The sequence below is a fragment of the Moschus berezovskii genome, chromosome 3 (genome assembly GCF_049115385.1).
Source record: "Moschus berezovskii isolate FMDL1 chromosome 3, NW_MosBer_1.0, whole genome shotgun sequence".
Lineage (NCBI taxonomy): Eukaryota > Metazoa > Chordata > Mammalia > Artiodactyla > Moschidae > Moschus > Moschus berezovskii.
In genome coordinates this window covers 19,323,182-19,344,733 of record NC_142462.1, presented here as the reverse complement: position 1 = coordinate 19,344,733, position 21,552 = coordinate 19,323,182, and the positions used below count along the sequence as shown (strand labels likewise).

The following is a 21,552-nucleotide window of genomic DNA, read 5'->3' as shown; positions in this document are numbered from 1 at the left end:
AAATTGCATGCATGAATTTTTGTGAGCTGAGTTGAAGGGTAATGATTTCTCTACATGGCATCCAAAGATGAACTGTTTAAAGGTACCATGCAAGTGTTTGGAATAAAACAGAGTTATTTGAAGATGAGAAGCAGGATCAAGTAGAAGTCCAAATGATTTTCATATAGAATAAAATTTATTTCGACTGTAGAACCATTTACTCAGAGGATTGCCCTACAAGATGTAATCCGCCTACAGATGCTGGTGCCACACGTGCCATCCACATATTTCACAAACATCAACAACACATTCATCCCAATCAGTGTACATTTTCCAACATAAGCAAGTAAATCTGAACTCTGAGATCGCTTTTACAGCTGAAAAATGTCTTACTGTATAAAGCCAAACTTTTAGAACTTTACATTTTTATTACAGGGGCTGGTATTCTCAGATACGATCTATCCAAGACAACTTATTAAAGAGTCGTATCATCACCCTACAAAGTACATCCTTCAGTGTGTGTTCTGCTCCTCAGGTGGTTTCAAGGATATAATTCTGCAAATGATATACAGGTGCAGGAAGTAAGTAGTGTTTGTTTTCTTAAAATACTTTTTTTGGGGTACTTCTTACTTTCTTATTTGTTATTTTGAAAAACGCAATACTAACAAGAAGTCTGACTTAGTCATATGAGTGAGTTCTGAATGGTGAAATACTTACTAGTTGCTGAAATGAATCCACATTCCCAGTCAGACAGTGACACAAGTTCACAGTCTAGAATGGCACTATTACCTCTTTGCTCAGCTCATTTTCTCCACTTTGAGTTCTTTTCCTGTGTTCCACTGTTCTTCATTTTTCTCTTCAATTTTAGAAAATACTGCACTGGGGAAATGAAGTCCTCAAAGTAAATTATATGAAAGAGCTAGCAAAAAGCATGAGTGGAAACGGGTTACACCATATTTACATGAAAGCATAGGTCTACTCTGTCTCTTCTCCAACTCCTGACCAAGCACCCTCCACCCCAGTGGACCACAAAACAAAAAGCTCAGGAAGAGACAAAAGCCGGTCATGGTAACATACTTACAAATTTGTCTCACAGAAGGTGAGAATCAAGCTAAATCTGAAACACCTCGTAACTTCATATAACATTATATACTGGAAGAAAGCAGGTCTCACTAATAAAAGTGATACAGTCTACAGGTTTGACTCCCAAACATAAAACTACATTTATTATTAGTTAAAATGGCAGAAATTTAAGGTACTGTATGATGCTACATGTAATATTTTATTGATAGCAATGTATAGAAAATATACCCTAAAAAAAAACCAGGTCCATGTGTTTACATAGTTTCACGTGGTGGTCATGGCAAGACTGTTAAGAAACAACTCTAATAAACACTAGGAAACATGAAGGGTTGACTTTGCAACCAGATACAATATGGGACAGAACTGAGTATCATTTATGACATTGAAGTTGCACATGTAATTTCTTAAAAATGAGTTTTTCAGAGGTCCTTTTCCTTTATTTGTTAAAGAAATCAAACTAGTAATTCTAATATTTCTAATAATAAAGCATTAATTTATATAAGTAGGTTTCACCAAAATTTTTGAGGTTTTTTTTTTTTTGTTGAGGAATAGTTAAAAATTGTGCTAGTTTTAGTTGTACAGCAAGCGATTATTTTTTTTCAGACTTTTTTCCATTTTCCATTACTACAAAGTATAGAATATAGTTGTCCGTGTTAATCCATAAATTTTTGTTGCTTAATTATTTTTGTATATGGTAATTTCTATCTGTGAACTCCATACTTCTAATATATCCCTCTTCCCCCTTATCTTCCCTTTTGGTAACTTTGTTTTCTATGTCTGAGTCTGTTTCCATTTTGTATATACATTTATTTCTATCATTTTTTAGATTCCCAATTATATTTGTCTGGCTTACTTCACTTAGCATAATAACCTCTAGGTCCATCATGTTGCTACAAATGGCATTATTTCATTCTATTTTATAACTAAGTTATATTCTGGCCTAGAGAATTCCATGGACTTCGCAGAGAGTCAGTCACGACTGAGCGACATCACTTGTATCTATACCATTTTTTTCTTTGTCCATTCATTTGTCAGTGGACATTTACACTGCTTCCTTGTCTTGGCTTGTGTAAACAGTGCTGCTATGAACACTGCGGTGCATGTATCTTTTTCAGTTAGAGTTTTGTCTTATCCAGATATATACCCAGGAATGAGACTGCTAGATCATATGGTAACTGTTTTTAGTTTTCCATAGTTTCCATACCAATTTACATTCCCACAAACTTCTCCACACCCTCTTCAGCTTTTTTTTTTTAGTCTTTGATGCCCATTCTGATCATTGAGATAATAACATCTATTTGTGGTTTGATTTGCATTTCTCTAATAATTAATGATGTTGAGCACTTTTTCAATGCGCCTATATGGTCATCTGTCTGTCTTCTTTGGAGAAAAATCCCATTTTTTTATTTTTTATTTTTTGGATACTAAGTTATATAAGCTGTTTGTATATTTTGGCTATTACACCTCTCTCAGTCACAGCATTTGTAAATATTTTCTCCCATTCCTTGCTGTGCAGAAGTTTAAGTCTGATTAGGTCCCATTTGTTTATTTTTGTTTTTATTTCTACTGCCTTGGGGGACTGATCTAAGAAAATATTACTGTGATTTGTGTCAAAAAATGTTTTGCCTATGTTCTCTTCTAGGAGTTTTATGGTGTCATATATTTAATTCTTTAAACTATTTTGAATTTATTTATTTGGTATGAGGGAATATTCTTACTTCATTGATGTACAGGCTGTCCAGCTTTCCTAATGCTACTTGTTGAAGAGACTGTCTTTTCTCCATTGATTATTCTTACTGCCTTTGTTATAGATTGACAGTAGATGTGTGGGTTTATTTCTAGACTTGCTCTTCTGGTCCAATGATCTATGTCTATGTTTGTGCTGTTTTGATTACTAAAGCTTTGCTGCTGCTGCTAAGTCACATCAGTCGTGTCCGACTCTGTGTGACCCCATAGACGGCAGCTCACCGGGCTCCCCCGTCCCTGGGGTTCTCCAGGCAAGAATACTGGAGTGGGTGCCATTTCCTTCTCCAGTGCGTGAAAGTGAAGTCGCTCAGTCGTGTCCAACTCCTCACGACCCCATGGACTGTAGCCCACCAGGCTCCTCCGTCCATGGGATTTCCCAGGCAAGAGTACTGGAGTGGGGTGCCACTGCCTTCTCCAGTACAGCCTAAAGTCTGGGAGGTATGTCTCCCGCTTTGTTTTTTCCTCAGTTTTGCTTTGACAATTCTAGGTCTTTTGTGATTCCCATATAAATTTTAGAATTATCTGTTCTAGTTCTGTGAAAAATGTCATGGGTATTTTGATAAGGACTGTATTAAATCTGTAGCTCGCTTTGGGTAGTATGACCATTTTAACAATATTAAATCTTCTAACCCAAGGGCATAGGATATCTTTCCATTTCTTTGAATCATCTTCAGTTTCCTTTATCAATATTTTATAGGTTTCAGTATATAGATCTTTCACCTCCTTTGTTAAGTTTATGCCTAGGTATTTTATATATAAATATGTTTTATTTATATATAATTTGTTTTTGGGGGGTGCTGCACTACACAGCTTGTAGAATCTTAGTTCAACAACCTGGAATTGTGAAACTGCAGTCATAACCACTGGACTGCCAGGAAATTCTTGGTAGGTACTTTTGATGTGATTTTAAATGTGATTTTTTTACTTTCTTCTTCCAATATTTCAGTATATAGAAATGTAACAATTTCTGTTTATTAATTTTAAAATGAGTTTTAGCAAATTTAAAAGTTTTTGATAAAATTATACCCTACCATAGAACTTACATTTGACTTTTTTCCATAGTGGTGGAAATAACAGTCCTTAAAAATGCATATTCACCCTCATAAAATGTTTCACCATATTCTAACATAGCTCACTGTCTTTTTTATCTGTGAAAGTTTCACTTAGGTTGGGAAAATATTAGAAGTTTTCTTTCTTTTCATTGTTTTGCCAAACATTTTCCTCACTAGAAATGTTAGTTTGCTTTGGTTCACACACAAATGCTTGATTAGCACAGGATGAAAACAAAATTGCTTCTAGAAACTTAAATTTATCTACCTCATTCTATTACACTTTTTCATCTAGCTGACAATAAAAACAAGATCATCGTAATGTTAGATTTAGAAGGTGAGCTGCATACTGTCCCATTTTTAGAATTAAATATCACTCTCAGGAAGCACTTTAAGTATAATCTTTGCTTGAATGTGTGAAAGTGTATTTGCAGGTTGTACTCACACCCAAAGTTAATAATTTCTGACATTTGAATACTTGTAGGTAAGACCGAACAGGTGTCCTAACAAACAAGACCACCATTCTTTTCATTTTAAAAAGCGTCTGTTGGGACAGAATTGTGTCCTTCTTACCCTTGGCAGCTCCTAACTCTTCTCATGAGTGCAAATGCATTTTAAACTTTCTCTAGGAGACTTTTAATCCAGTAATGCCTTAATCATTAAGTAAGTGAAAAATCTTTGTCATGTTTCTTAGTCAAAGGAAAAGACTGCTGCCATGCCCTTTTCACTAGCATATATACGCCTTTTTAATGATTTCAACATGGACTGAGTACCAACGATACGCCAGACACTAGGGTAGGACTGAAGATATAATGGCTAATCATTCTGGCATATGAAGACAATGTATATTAATTACCATGTTTTCTTTGGTCAAAATGTGGGAATACTGGCATAGTTTTTTTTTTTTTTTTTTAAACTTCGCTGACATTCAGAAAGTACTTGAAAATTTACCTTCTTACAGTGACAACTGCAACATTCGCTGGGATGTGCTGTGTGTCACGCAAACAGTGGGGAAGCAAATGGCATGTTAATGACATGGTTTCAGCATTTCTTCAAGGTTCTATCAAGGCGTTAGAGGCCAAATCTAGACCATCACTATAGATTGCAACCCGCCCCCCCCCGAAAACAGTAGTTTAGAGTAATTTTCAAACAATTGACATTTCTTATAGGAAAAATATTCATAAGTTTCTATTGTTGATGAGTAATTTCAATTAAACATGAGAACTGGGAAGGAAATAGCCTAGTTATATCAAAGGGATACCATAAAAAAAGAGGTTGTAAAAATTGAGCAGTATTGTACTGAATCAAAGTGGATCTGGAAACATTTTCTGCCTTCAGATTCATCCGCCAAAGTCCACAACCGAGGTGAGAGAGGACTTAGATTTTCCTACTGCTTCATATTCAGGGTTCACCAATATCTAGTCCACCCCCCCCCAACAACTGTATGACTGTTTGCTAACATTTTGCTAAATGTATAAAGCATTTTTATGCCAAAAGCACTCAGGGCTCTGATTCCTGAAATAACAAAATCTTAGCTCTAAGAGTAAATGCCTTTTATAGGATATGACCATATATTTACAGCTGAGGGAACTAAGGCCAAAGGTAGTTTCTGAGGTAGCAATTTGGCCTTACAGAGGAGGTAACACAAACCTTAGATTTGCACAGGAAGCTTATGTCCTGCTCTCAGCTTGCTTACTGGCCATGGTCACCTAACCTCTCATTGCCTCAACTGTAATGGAGATAATGCCATCTGACCCATGTATCAGCAGAGATGTGGAGAGGATGAGAAAGGTAATCTAATGAACCATGAGCTCAACACAGCATAGTCATGCATTCTTTTTCTTGGAACACTCAGCTTGAACATATTCCTAAAAATGATACATTAATACATTGAGTGGCATACATATAAATTCTGTATTATTTTTGTGGTTCTGTTTTCCTTAAGAATTATTTCTAATGTCTGCTATGTGAGGACTTTAAGGAACAGGCCTCTAACAGGTAGGAAGTGGAAGGACAGGGAGCTCAATGATTTGCTCCAGACCATGTAACTTGCCCCAGGTCAGTGTGGGCATTCGGGAGCCCACTTCAGGGAATAAATGCCAGCGTGCCATGGCAGAAGGGTAGGCAGGTCATGTGTTCTCAGTTACCTGCTAAGAGTCTAAATATTATATTTAACCTTCTAAGATTCCTGAAAGATGCACAGGTCAGAAATAAAAAGCAAAATTTGTGGGGCAAACTCATGAAAATCCATCATGTTCATGCTTCCCCTCCAGTTCTGAGGCTGTGTCACAGGTCTGCCCTCTTCCCACACTGGAATGGGCCCCCCCAGATCCTGCCCTGCCTCACCCCCAGGTAACTCACTAGGATAACCACTGTGCCACAGATTGCATACCTCGATTTTGAGAATGGAGCCAGGAAGGACTTTTCTCAACCTCAGACATCATCCAGATATGATTTCTTTCACAGCTCTACCAATAATTTCCTGTGTGTCCTTAGGAAATTTATGTCTCTAGCATCTCAGATCTTTCCTTCCTCATTTGTGAGAAAGTAATTCTGGCCACTAACTCCCAGGGCCACTGTGAATATTAAATAAGACCTCCCCCCAAATATAAAGAGTTTAAGCTCAGCATCTGGACATTACAAACCATGACTAAAGGTTGTTTTCCCTATATTTTTCTTTCTTAATGTTAATTCCCTCTCCTCCAATTGCTGTTGCTTCCTTTTTTCTTCTTCCATGTCCTTCCATTCACCTATATAGAGCTGCGTATTTTTAGAAGTACACCTTAAATTTTATCACATTTGCTTTCTTAAAAGCCCACACAAATCACTTCCTAGATAGTCACACATTTAATAATAGCTAAGGTTCATGAACTGGGTGTGGGAAAAGTGTTCTTTCAGATCATAAGAAAAATCCTATCAGAGGATGCTTTGTTAATTTAAAAAATTAAATTTAAAGTATAATTATTCCTTGTAAACATATACATAGACACACATGCATCTTTTTCACATATGACCAATACAGTTTTATCGAGCTATTTCCTTTTTATGGCACTTTCTATAGTGGGATTCTACATTTTTAGCTCAAGTCGTAAGGCCTTGTAACCACTGAACATGCTGTTATAAAAATCAAATGACTTTTTATAACCAGGGTTAAACACACAAATATCATTCATGTGTCCCTTTTTATAAGCACATGGCTAACCATTCTGAACAGTCCTCAGTCAAGCCTCCCTCATTTGTTAGTAATTTTAAAGGGTTTATAGTACCTAGCAGCTGATTTTAAATAGCTACATTATCTGCAGTAACTCCTACCAGCCCAATGCTGTATTTTTTATGGTAAAAATATACCTCAGGCCTTGCTTAGTATAAAAGTAGGTTACTTTAAAAAAAAAAAAAAAAAGCTTGGATAATTAAGACAAAAGTGTTCTGTGATTTCAGTTTATGATGCTTAATGTATCTGAGAAACCAAACAAAATGAATAGGACTCCAGGTTTCAGGATGAATATTCCATGAGTATGTGGTTCATCAGCATCTTTGTAATCTTTCAATTAAATGGAGTGATTTTTTTTTTTTAAAAAGCCTGATTATGTTAACCATGGATTCCAAAGATACATGACAATTCAGCTCCTGTATTAACATAAAAGTGAAAGTTTTCTTTAAAAATGATATCTTACAAATTACATTTTCACTTTATTAAGTGTTGATTTTTTGGTTTGTTTGTTAATGCATTTACAGAAACTGTGGAGATGCACATGGATTTCTATAGAACTGCTAAACCCTCCTAAGCTCTAAAAGCTTTTTTAAAAGTACGATTATTAATGTAACCCCAATTCAGGAGACTGCGGACTTACTGGTGTACAAACACACATTTGTGTTCAGAGGAAGCCTATACTTTTTAGGACAATTCCCTTTGCCACACACACAGATGGAAGCAAAGTGGGAGGTAATAAGCAATGAAACAGCCATCGGAATGGAACGACCAAGCTCCACTGTATTTAACTCTCTGGAGAGTCTACCATCACTGGTAACAATGGATGAAACCACGAACCAAAATTCCAAGCCAGAATGCAGTGTACAGAGCACAAAAATATACTGGAGTGCATACTGGGGGGTAACTAAGTATCCACAGCAGTTTTAGAGAAGTCCAGAAAGTAGAAGTTATATTAGTCTCCATTCTGTAGCATCTGCTATTACCAGTCAGTAGATCAGAATTTCTGTGAAATTTAGCAGCATGCTAACCCATGGGCATCCGATGATATCTATTTTTTTTATTAAGAAAGAATTTCTTTTATGTAAAAATCCCATCTAAGGGAACCCTCAGTCACCCATGAAGCATGAGACCTTTCTGCTACAGTTCTCCTCCTAGAATCTTTAAATGCCTTTTATAGCATGTTTGTTAGAACAATACTTTTAAAAAATCCATTACCACCCAATTAAGGAAAGATATAAAGGTAGGACATAAAAGTCCAAAGTAAACAGTAACAAATATGGGACTATATCAATTTCAATAAGCCAGCAAATGTCAAAGGAAATCATTTTAAACACTATTCTAAACACTGGTCTTTAAAAAAATGAACATTTAGAAATACTCTTCATGTTAAAATTTAGCATCATGGGATGCGTGACTAAATTCTAAAGTTTTTACCTGAGGGGGGAAAAAAAAAATCACACAGCTGAAAAAGAGTTAATTCACTAAGGCTTAAAGATGACCTTGCTAACATCAGTATTAAAATCTTGTCACCCTCTTCTTTAGAAATGTCTTAAGCATTATTTTTCTATTATTTTACACCATCTATTTCTCTGTTCAAAAGATGGGAAAAAATGCTAAAGACATTTGATGGGCAATAATGGAAAATAAACTTTTTAAACTTCATTACCACTATTTTTCCATAACACAAAAGAACAAGATGACGGGGAAATGAAAGCGCATACACTACTCAAACTGATCTGTCATACTAGCTGACTAAACATATATCCTTTCTCTTTCTGATATTATTAACTATCGTTTTTCTAGTAAATTCCTAGCAACCACTGCATCTAAGCAGTTTTGACAAAAAAGAAGGCTTATTGCTAAACACCTTAAAAACATTTACCAAGGTAATAAAAGAAATGTCATTCCCTCCTACTGAATGTTTGGGCATAAAAGAGGTATTTGTATAATGTAGTTCATGATTTACCATATCTATAGTGTCCAAAAAAAGCATAATGAAAAAGAAGCGTTTTTCCAGTGGTTTAACAACTATTTGAGTCAACTGTTAGGCTTTCATTATGACGAGTGACCCACTGCTCACTTTTAAAAGCAAAGGAGAGAAGAGTAACTGGACTCGAGACTGGAGAGGAAGAACAAGCACTCTTTTCTAAGTTTATGTTCTGCATACCTTTTCCCATGCAAATATAGTTATTTTTTCCTGGCCATCAATCTATAGACAAGCTGGACGGTGCCGTCTGAACACTTCACACAAGTAAGCTTTTTCTTAACCTTCAGCTTTCACCTGTGAAACATTCATTCACCTGTTTATTGAGTGCCTGTATGTGCCAGGCACTGTTCTAGGCCAGGTTATCCCGTTCAAATAGACGACAATGGGCAAGTATCTATGTACCTGTAGATGTGGCACTCTAAAGATCAGAAAAACTCTAGCGAGGAATGTGATTAACCAGAGCAGGGCTGCCAGACTGATTAAAGGTTCTGTCTAAACGTTGCAAAAGTACTGGCCGACCGTGAGGACAAAGATCAGAGAGAATTCCGGGCCACTGATGAGTTTTGCCAGCCTACAAAGTAAGAGTGCAAAACTGCTCCTACAATGTTATGCTCTGATATTCCCTAAATGATAAATAATTCATGCTTTAAAATGGAAAAGATGTTCTGATAGCTGACAGTCTCAGAAATTCATGCAAACCTTTTGTGAAAGTGGAATACAGTGACTCCTTCACTTCCTCACTTTGCAAGTCCAGCCTACATGGCATATAAATATTTATACATAAACATGTATAGGCAGATATTCAATTTCATATTCTATTTCAGATATACCAACAGTAACATACTTACTTACAGAAGAAACAAATAACTCTTCATTTCTGTACAGGCCAGTGTTAATCTAGACTCATATGACTGGAGCAGCTTCATGCCTGGCTGGTCCAAGCCGTGATTTGAGGCTACTTACTGTTCTAGGCAGTAATGTTTCAAGATAAAATTTAGCAGTTTTGAAATTCCAAAACTAAACACAATTTTGTTGGACATAAAAAAAATTAACACTGTAATTAATGACTGCCTCAGAATCCAAACTGCTATTGAAGATGACAGTTTGAAACCACAGAAGAATCATAAAGATGATTAATTATACAAACTAATACTTGTTTCAGAAGGTTTATATTCAAAGACCATTTATCACCAAAATGGGACTATATTAATCTCATTGAATATTGCAGATTACTATGCACACATTAATTTGGTTTTTATAAAATTAGATATTAGGGTTTTCTTTTCATTTAGTTAACTACTCCGTAATATATAAAAGTCATAAGTATTTTCTTATCAATTCAGAAAAAAAAAAGTGGCTTGAAAATTTATAAACTAATGCTACCTGAATAAGCACACTATTTATATAATAACTAGTTTAATCATGGTCTTTAACATATGTAATTATCAAAACAGACCCACTGCTACTGCATTTACTATAAGATGAATAATTATAACATTAATTGAAATAGCACTTTCTTTTTAACACTTTCCCTAGAAAAAAATCACGTTAACACTAAAATTATAATCATATATTTTAACCAGATGATTTTATTTCAAATACATATAATTTATTATGACAAGGAAATGAACTAATATATGATTTCAAAGTGGCTTATTTTATGTAATGATATTTATTAGCACCCCAAATCTGTCCATACAAATATGCCTTTGTGCTTTTTAACTTAACTGCATAGGTTTGTGGCTATGATAATAAACATTCAGCTTAAAAACACTAAGTATCTGGATTTTCAGTTTTTATCTGGATTTTGGCATCACATAAGTCTTTTCCATGGAGGGAAAAACCAAAAGAAGTGTTTAGCATCAGCAAAAGGAAAAAACACTGTTTAATCCACTGAAGAATAAGCTAGCACTTAAAAGACCTTCAAGAGTCTAGAAACTTATGGCCACACTCATTTAATGAGAAACACAAGTGTTCGAGGCAATTATAACTGGACTCCGGTAAGCTGAGCCTAGCTCTGCCCTCCCCTCCCCTCCTGGATACTGCCAGAACTTAGCCATGCTATCGGGCTCGTCATCGTCAGAGGATAATAGCTTTCATAAAGCACAATAATTAAATCGACTGATTTCAAGTGCAGTTCTTTTTCATTAAGGAACTCTTATTTGAATCAACCCCCCAATTTCAGTTTAACTTCGTATTTTGTGTTCTGCATGCCAGCCTTCCCCACAGAGGGGGATTATTTATATTCAGGGCATAAATTCCTGTGGAAAATGGATGTAGGCACTGTCCTACTGGAAAACATGAAGTCATTCCATGAAGTGAACAATTATTGCCTCAGTGTAATCCACTTAAAAACCATACGTGTATTGTTTATTTTGCATCGCTCAAACACTCTTTTAACTCCCAATACTTCCAGTTTATCAGGTGCTGCTATGCTGAACAGCGATTTAAAGTACAAGGAAAATGGTTCACGGAATCTCTTTTTCTTCTTACTCTAGCTGTCTGTGAGAACGGCTGGAGGCACTTTTTATAGTCCCTGTACATTACACCTTGACCATCATTCTAAAGTATCTTGCCTAGGTCATTTTTCCTACTGGGATTCCAAGTAGAATTTTCATTCCAATTTTTAATTGTAGCTTTAAAATAGATTCAGATGAACATTTAAAACCATGCTTTAGCGACTGCATTTGATCTCATATTCTCCTTTTTCCCTTCCAAGATTTTTTAAGGCCCTTTTAACATATTGACAAATGTCAAATTGACTACATTTATTACAATTTGTATAAGATGACTGCCTTTCTTTTGGTCCCCCAAGAGTCACAGCAAACAAGGCACACAAAATGGTGCCAGAGCTCAGGGTTAAAATTTGAAGATTAATACACATTCCCTTAGATGATGAGTGAACAGAATACTACACAGAGAAAGCCAGGGCGATAAGACTTACTCATCTCCGAAATTACAGTTTTTCAGTTGCTGTTTTATTTTTCCAACTCTACTTTCAGCCGAAATGATTTTGGAATTTTATCGTTTGACTACTGTAGGAATATAATCAGGGATTTGAAACTTACGCATATTTATCCCAACTGAAAACAAAATCTTCCCTAGAAGAGGTTAATGGAAAAAGAAATAAATAGGAGGTAGAAGATAAACTGCTTCTTTCACAACTGGGGCTGCAAACAGCATTCTAACTAATTCAGATAAGCAGCAAACAGTTGTTAGGGGATATTTATGACAGCTGCATCTGTGTGACTGCACTGAAGCATTAACAATGGCAACAGGCTTTCTGTAAAACACATCGGCGAGAAAGACAGGTAGTGAGGCTGGCTATCAATCATCAGGACACGTGAATAATTCTACACTCACTGGCCCATGTGCTGTTAAAATCAGCTTTCTCTCTATATATATATATAGAAAACCTTGCTATTTGGTAAAGAGCCTTGGCCGTGAGTAATTCTTATTTTTAATTCTTAAGAATATGTGTGATCACACATCATTTTTGAAAAATCCAACAATGATTAACAAGTCTGAAGAAGAATACACTCAACATTTTCAGGTTATATTTGTAGTTAATTTATGACTTGTTATCTTACTCATCTTTCAATTAATTGAATGGGATCACACAGCTCCAAAACAGATGGTGTCCAATGGTTTGGGGAGCAAAAGCTTGCAAACTTATTCAAGTGCTGTGCTCATTTTAAAATTTAGATCTTTGAATTTTAAGTGGTGCATGCAACCACTGTCTAAGTAACTTTTGAGATGCATGAATAGAATACAAATTATAGCCAAATAATAAAAGGGGTCTTCTCTTTCATGGAATTCATATAACTTCCATTTATGCTAATAGGAGGTAAGCACCTGCTCTGCAAAGAAAACAGACCCCTATCTGTGAAAATAAATGTGTACAGTATATTTTCCAGATACAATGCCAAAATCAAACAACCAAAAATGTATGCTGTATAAACAAAGCATCATGTGGCCTACCTGAAAACACTGCGTTTTATATTTTACCTCCTTACTCATAGGCTTTGAGACGTTACTCATGTCTTTGCCATTTAAATGTAACAGGAAAAAAAAAAAAGGATGGACAGACTCAATCTGGTGATTTCAGTGAGCGCACACGGAATCCCCTGTTTACCCCTTCAGAAGTTCATAATAAATTGCATCAGTAAATCTGGATCCAAGCCACTGCTCTCTGCCATCATCTTAAAAGTCACGGAGGATAACTGTACGTAATAGAGGTGGGCACGATCATGGGGGCACTGTGCTGGGACTCCCTGCAGCAGCTGCACCTCAGCTGGGACAGGAGATGAGGCAGACGGTTGTTAATGCCTGGTGACACCGAGTCCCTTTCTGCAGTGCCCTTTGGTTGAGTGTCAGGTCCCACAGGAAGGCACGTCCACCTGGACTTGAATGGAACTGTCTCCACTGGGAGTCCCAGAAGTCTCCTCTCAGGGGACAGAGAAAGGCTGTCCCTCTCAACTCCACCTGAAGGTAGGTATAATAGAGCTCTCTCCCTAAAACTTTATTACACTCTCAGTTAAAATCACGTGATCAAAAGAGGGTCGTGGGGAGGGGAACTAGAATATCCACCCAATACCCAAATATCATGATACTGAGAATGTGGAAACATTGCTCTTCTCATCCAACATTTTAAAATCATCCTAAGGAATAGGTAATAACAATACTGGGCTTCTCGGGTAGCACAGTGGTAAAAATAGCCGCCTGCCAACGCAGGAGACACGGGTTCAGTCCGTGTGTTGGGAAGACGCCCTTGAGAAGGAAATGGCAACCCGCTGCATTATTCTTGCCTGGAGAATCCCATGGACAGAGGAGCCTGCCCGACTACGGTCCTTGGGGCCACAAAGAGTCGGACCCGACTAAGCATGCACGTGTGCATGCAAAGAATAGGTAATAATAACATCACACAGCAGGTACGACGTTTAACCACCTCTCTAAAGATTTCTCTTTCCTAATGGTCTACATCAAGACCAGAACTTTTCATTTCTGATTTGTGCTGTGAGTGTACTAAAATCAATACTCTCCTGGACCAGACTGTTTACAGAGTCTGAGGGACCCAGTGCAACCTGGAAACACGAGGCATCTTGCTGGAAAATGTCTGAACAATTGCAGGACGATGACAGCAGAGCTTTAAACCAAGCTCAGGGCTCCTCTGCGTGGGGCCCTGCAAGACAACAGCGCAGGTGAAGCCAGCCTTGCTCTAAAACAGGACCTTAGTGAAAGATAGCCTGCTGCTCTTGCCTCCTTTCTCCACAGCCTAACAGAAGGTTCGGTCAAGAACACCGTGGGAGAATGAGTGTGGGATGTCCTCTGGCAGACGAGACACCCATCCGATGTACTGAGGTCCAAGGAAAATGGATCAACAGAGTGTCCTCTCAAAACTACCATTAACTTTCATATACAGATTGTATTATAAGGCTTTCCTGAAAGTATTTCATCTTCTTCCTAGAAGGTTCCACAGGCCAGGTTTTCTATCCAAAGGCCAGCGTGACCCTGATGATGGGTTTCGTTTTAATGGGGACTGGAGGATCAATTTTTAATACAATAGTGGGAGCACAGTTTCCCGGCCGTCTGATCCTCAATGACATCCTTTTTTCTTTTCCTCTATATTTTTTTCCTTTGAAAATCACTTCCTGCTCAAACCCCTTCTCCTCTGTCAGCCATGCCCCGGTATTGGATTTGACCTTGAATTCCAGATGGGCCAGGTTGCTGTAAAGGCACTCTGTCTGGTGTTCTACAGTGTAGGCGATTACAAAGGCTGCCGGGGTACTGTTTATGGGGTGCCATTCTAAGGGGCGTCCCTGGTGGCTCAGACGCTAAAGGATCCGCCTGCAATGTGGGAGACTGGGGTTCAATCCCTGGGTTGGGAAGATCCCCTGGAGAAGGGAATGACAACCCACTCCAGTATTCCTGCCTGGAGAATCCCAAGGACAGAGGGGGCTGGTGGGCTACAGTCCATGGGGTTGCAAAGAGTTAGATGTGACTAACAGCACAACACGACAATGTCTAAGGACAGTTATGCTCTGTCAGTTCCAGGTTGGTGAACGCCACAATAGTAATTACCGCCGTGGCAGTATCTCCCATGATCTACCATCTCTCCCAAGTGGCTTCAGCTAAACTTAGCTGTTGGAAAGTCATCTTTCCCTTCAATACATGGACCTCTACAGAGTTGATCTTCAGAAACTTAGAACAGGGTATCAGAACAGAAAAGTACCCCTTTATTTCTCCCCAAAAATACACAAGATAAATTTGTAAATACGTTACAAAAATACTCAGGAAAATATATACTTTCAGCAAAATTATGTTGTAAAGTCTGAGTTTCTCTGAGCTATAGATTACTTTTTATAGGATCAAACAATACAGAAGGAACTGTTCAAATATATAAGCCTATCCTGATTTTTGGTCCTTCAGAAAAGGGCTAGAGGATTACAATATTAGCTTCTCTCAATAAAATAGTATAACCCATTTTTTTCCTGGTAGTGAATTCGTAGAGATAAACAACCCTACAAATAGTTGGGCCTATTATATGTCACAGAGATTTTTCTATAGCCTGTCTAGACTCCAGACAATAGGTGAGACCGGCCTAGAGTTGCAGACATTTCTATAGTCTGTAATATCACTTAGAAAAGCAAGGGCAATAATACCAAAATGAAAACCAGCCTGACCTGCTAGTACGATAGAGGAAATATGAGTATAACAACACTATACAATTTAGAAATGATGACAACAACGTAGGGAGAAGTTTTAGCAGCCACGTATCAGTCAAAGCAACTTACAAAATCAAATATACTCCCAAAATATGAGTCATATTCAAGTAATTCTGTCCCATGGCTATATTATAACTTGTTGCAGTAAATTCTGTATACATGTTATGCTGTATTTTCTTATTGCCTAAAGGTGGTGTGTGTGAATGTATATTACATGTATATATGAATTATGTTTATATATGAATTATGTGTGGTCAACATGCAGATTTTTCAAAATGCGTTACTTTAAATAAACCAGACTGTTGAACTATTATTCTTTTCAGTCCTCTTGGATAAAATAATGTTGTATATACACCTAAAAGAGTTAAGGAATGTTACGTATAATAAGCAAGGGAGGTAGAGAAAGGCATTTTTAAATTTCATCTATTTTCTACCATTTCATCTCTGAGCACATATGTTTTCTCTGCTGCAATTATACCCATTATAAACAAAGGAAAGAGAGAAACTTTTGTTTCTTAATATTTCCCTTCTTTTCTACCTCTCAAATGTTTTAAACAAATGAACCAATGTAGAATACATGTTTTTGCTGCTTTCGTTTTATTTTGATGAAAACCATGAAAAAGATGCACTGACTAAAATATTCACTGAAGGAACTATTGGCAATATTTTGGCTTTAAAATATATTGGCAATATTTTCAGTTCCGAAGGGTATTCTCTTTCTCAAAGATTCCAAGCTACGTCAATAGTCACCAGACCATTTCCTTCTTCACCACTGGGGATGAATATTAACAGAGCCTTTGTCGCTGCTGGAATGACTCAGCTTGTGCCATCAGGAGTGGTTAAGGGGGAGCCTAATGAAATAGTATGCAGTGAAACTCAGAGATTCTTCAGCTATTTTACTTAGAGTTGTACATCCCCGAACAGAAAACTCCCATCTGAAGTCATTCAGTTTCTGTCTCTGAATTAAAGCACGTACACACACAAACACCATCCAGCTTGTTTCAACACAACCAACTCTGCCATACAGCATCACCAAAGTTCCACTGCAGAACAAACCATCTAGCGTTGCCAAAATAGTAGAAAGCTCACTGATGAAACTCTAAAGAACCCTTCTCAGTGTGATCAGCTCTGCCCATCCACCAGGCACTCAAAGCACACTCCTGAGGTGCAGGATGTAACGCCTAGAAATGCGGTCTATTTTTCCCCTGGAATGCAAATGTTAGATTCATATTACACTAACACGATGTACACAACATGCTTATTTTGTTTGGCTTGAAAGTTCACTATTTTGTTTGTCTTTAAGAAAAAACTTATTTCACCCCATCAGAAATGAAGATTTTTGTCAACACTTTCTCAAAGAGTAAAAACAAACAAATATGCTTCCAGAAAATTGCTCTGTAATGTAATATTAAGTGTAGTACGGATATTCAAGGAGATTTTTCTAAAATCAAATATGCAGTTCTTCTGATGTGTGCCATAACATTCAGAAATATTTTACACATCATATAACAAGATAAACCAGAGAAGTATACACTGCACATAACAACTCTGAATATCACAAAAACGGTACAAAGATCTGACTCACCTCAGCTATTTAATTGGCTACTTTTAATTAAAGAGTAATAGTTCAGTTCAGTTCAGTCGCTCAGTCATGTCTGACTCTTTGCGACCCCATGAATCATAGCACGCCAGGCCTCCCTGTCCATCACCAACTCCCGGATATACCTTTTAATTAAACATACCAACTAAAGCTTGACTTTTCAAAATAAACAACAAATTCCAAATTCAATGTTAGCATGATGAATTTGGCAAACTTTTCATTCTCATGAAATTGGCAAGGGGGTGGGGTGGGTGGGAGTGCAGGTCGAGGGAGGACCATGCTTCATCACAGGATAGCTGAGAATTCTACAGCACTTAGAAAGTAGCCTGATCATTAACTAACGGGTCCTGTGTGTGCAGACAGAAGACCAAATTAGGCCCCAAGGAAGTCTCCCCAAACTCCTACTGAAGTCAATGGAAATTTGCAAATGGACTCGAGAGGGCTCTCATGGTCCACAAGGTGCTGCCAATAATTTCACTAGGTATTTAAACCAGATATAGAAGCCAAAAAAAAAAAAAAAAAAGAAGCCTGAACACCAAAACACTAAATCAAAACACCCAAACCAAATAACGTGTACCTCTCCGACGTCGTAGATCCAAATACGGCCTTCTGAGTCCCCAACAGCAACTTCCTTGCCACCTTGAGCCCAACGAACACGGTTCAGGGCAGACGCCCCCTCAATGGCCACACTTGCTGTTGGAACCTGCCAAAGGGGTTACAGCAGAAACCAAGAATCTCTGAATATGAATTTAAATATACGAATTGACAATGATACGTTTAACTGGATGAGTCAGCGCGGCCCGCGTGTGCATGAAGTAATGTACGTCTCTGGTGCAGCTGGTAAAGGATTCATTGTTCTTAAATCATATGCTCCACTGAATTAAGAGGTAGAGAGGAGAGACACTTCAACAAAAAAGGAAAGAGAGGGAGTCTTTTGCCATAGTGGGCAGTGAGTGGCATAAATATCTCTGCGGATTATGCAGGGTACACCGACAACATCACACAGCAACTCAGTGTGAGACTTCTTGATTGGGTCCTGATTTATGGATTGATGGAGAGGAGGGAGACTTCAGGATTTAGCAAGATTGAGGAAACTATAAAAGGTGGGGATGGGGTGTACGGTGAAAAATAAGTCATATTACTAAGTGTCTTCAGTGGAAAAAATGTTTTGATCCTTGAAACCTCGTCATAGAAGGGATGCTAAGAAGCAAAAGTTCAAAACCTCAAGTTCTCCTGTTTTCTTTTCCTCTGTCCACCCAGTTTTGCTTCCTCCCAGCAGCACCAAGGTGCAGGAAGTGCTAACTCTGATGTCCTCGGGACGGTATCCTGACAAGAGTGCAGCACTTACTGTAGAAAAGGCTTTACACCTCCTTTAATAAGCACCTGAAATCTGACAACATTGGTAATTACAAATATTAATCATTATTCAAGTGAACTGGAGGTGCAGAGATGGAACCTGCAGTATTTGTTATAAGAACCTTACAATTTGGAAAAAAGAATTTTAGTGGGTCTACCTCTCTTTCATCATGAGTTGTATAAACTCACATCTGGAAGTTTGGGAGTTTATAACTGATAGAAAGATCAGCTCTCTGAGCTTTCTACAAAAATGTTGAATAGGAAACGACATCTGCCCATTAAAAAAGGTAAATATTAAAACAAAAAGGAAAAAAATATATAGTGAAAAGAGGCCCACCAACATCATCTCATGCCACTCTTTCAAGACCTGTGTCTAACGCACATGACTTCTCAGGGTGGAAACAGGACCTGGACTGTGCCTCTGCTCCCCCGGCGTTCTGTTATTAAGGGAATTGAAACCATCTGTTTATATGAGATTATTGACCCAACACCTATCTTTAAAATAGCAATAAAAACTCCATCATATGTAAGAATCTATATTTAAATTTAATCTTGAAATCAATAAAAATTCTTTTACCTGCTTAAATCACAGTATGTCAATTGATAGCAAAAATGTAAAACAAAAGTCCCCAGCTCATGTTTTTTTTTTTTCTTAAATACACAATTTCTACAATAAAGGGGCCTGCTGTGCAGTGCTGTAGACTGAATTTTTAACCAAACTTTTCAAAGGCCAAAACAATATGAATTGCAATAGGCAATAATTCTGTCAATACACTTTATTATTACTGTGCTACTCAGAAAACAAATCTGAGAATCAGCTATACAGTTTTCAGAGTTAAAATTTTTAACTCCATAATTTAGGGAGATCATAAGGCTCCCACTTTTCATAATGCTGGTTAATATCAGATTTTATCTCTGAACAATCTCAAAAATTGAATAAAAATTATTTAATCTTAATATAAATATGACAAAAGATCACTCAAAAGAAAATGATTTTTTGATACATTTTAAAGTATGCCTAAAACATATTAAAGAATTTTATATATTTATTTGGAATTAAAAATATCTTCTTTTCATAGATATCATAAATGGTGGGGGTAAAAAAATAGAAACTGACAGTTTATAACACATGCTAAAAGAATTATGAAATGTATGAAGAAAATGACAAACATATTTCATTAATTTGACAAGTAATGAGTTTTCAAAAGTTGCTGAATCTATAATGAAAATAATCCATAATTGTTTCTTACTCTCGTATTTCAGTTCCTTATATATTTTCACAGTTTTTAATCATTTTAATTGCAAACACAGAATATATACACATCATTCACCACACTGCGTAGAGCTCAGTAACAGTGAAGTAGGTGAATGTAAGCTGTCCTTGAATAGGAGTAGTTGGGATAAGTTGGTTTAAAAAGCACTGTATTTTGAACGACGACAAAGAACCACTGAGATTTCAGGATTTTTGTTTTCTTTTTAAACAAATCTAATTTCTAATCGGACAAATATTTGAAAAATCTTGTTCAACTTGACAGAAGACAAAAATGATTTGAGGACTTTAAAAAAGTGTTCAGTTTATTACTGGATCTGAATCAGGCTCAATGTATCTACTATTATTGCAAAAGCAGAACTATGTTCACCGCAAAACTAAACGATTTGCATGCCCAGTAATGATTTCTTAAAATGCTTAGCTATAAAAGACTTATATGGTTGTCTCTTGATACCTAGAGAGAGGGAAGGGGGAAAAAAAAATCACATTTGGCAAGGCTGAGATATTATTTCATTTTACCTAAAGGGCAGATAAAAACATAAAACTAAACAAAAAGAATCACAGAGGAATTACTAAGGAGTTGGTAGGGCACTCCACTGCATCATATTAATAGTTGAGCATCACCTGAACTCACTTCTAGTAAATCTGATTTCTAATTGTGTGTGTGGGGGGGAGGTTGTTTCCTAAGTCAATCTGAAAACTGCGTTTTTTGGTTGTTTACAGTGAATGAATCTATTCTCCCAAAGAGAAACAACATGATTTTAATCAATGGTGATGAAAGACTTTGGGAAACCATTACATTGTAGAGAAATAGGCACCGTTTCATGAAAGGCAATAATGTTATAAACGTTTCAATGTCCGAAATGATGGGCCCTGCGCACTACTGCCCTTCACTTCCAGACGCTTCATTGCATAGCTCTGGTCCTTGTCATGTAGTTCTGGTAGCCAAAAGGAAAAATAAAAGACAGAGTTAAATGGAAAGATTTGTAAAACCCAACTATTTGGCAGTGGTTTTAGGTGAATATAATCTTGTATGATACGGTGACTCAGTAATAACACCTGAAGGATATTTCCCTGCCCCTCCCCCCAAAATTTCAGGGCAGCCCGCTTCTCCTCACATCCCCCAGCTGTAGGCTTCCTAATTAAAAAGGCTGAGCTGTTTCCTGCTCAGAACACTTCAAAAGATCTCTCCCTTGTTCTCCACTTGACATGTAGTTTTCAGCACTTGTTCTTCTTACCTGTCCACTCTTATTGATGGAGAGCTACCCTGAATCATGGACCAGCTGATGACCAGACCATTTTATTGTATTAAACTGAAGGACCTTTAATATTCCTGTTTCTTTTTAAACTCAACCCAAAACTCTTAGTACCTGAAAATCAGCACCTCAAGAATTTTGAGAGCGGAAAAAGGGAATAAGACACGTGACATAATTTTAGAAACATGATTATATACAGCATGATTTTTAAAAAGACTATTTCCTTGTTGTTAATTGCCTTTTGAAAAAATTTCACTTGTGAAGTACTCCAAATGTGACATGTTAAAATA

At 37.1% G+C, this 21,552-nt stretch overlaps 1 protein-coding gene across 2 annotated transcripts in view; it reads right to left on the bottom strand.

Annotated features, from left to right (window-relative positions):
- DYNC1I1 (dynein cytoplasmic 1 intermediate chain 1) overlaps window positions 1–21,552 on the bottom strand; it is a 389,139-nt gene that overhangs the window by 2,244 nt on the left and 365,343 nt on the right. For both annotated transcript variants that reach the window (XM_055420462.2, XM_055420463.2), the window contains one exon: window positions 17,958–18,083. In XM_055420462.2, the coding sequence (XP_055276437.2) occupies window positions 17,958–18,083 (126 nt within the window). The remainder of the gene's footprint in view (window positions 1–17,957; window positions 18,084–21,552) is intronic.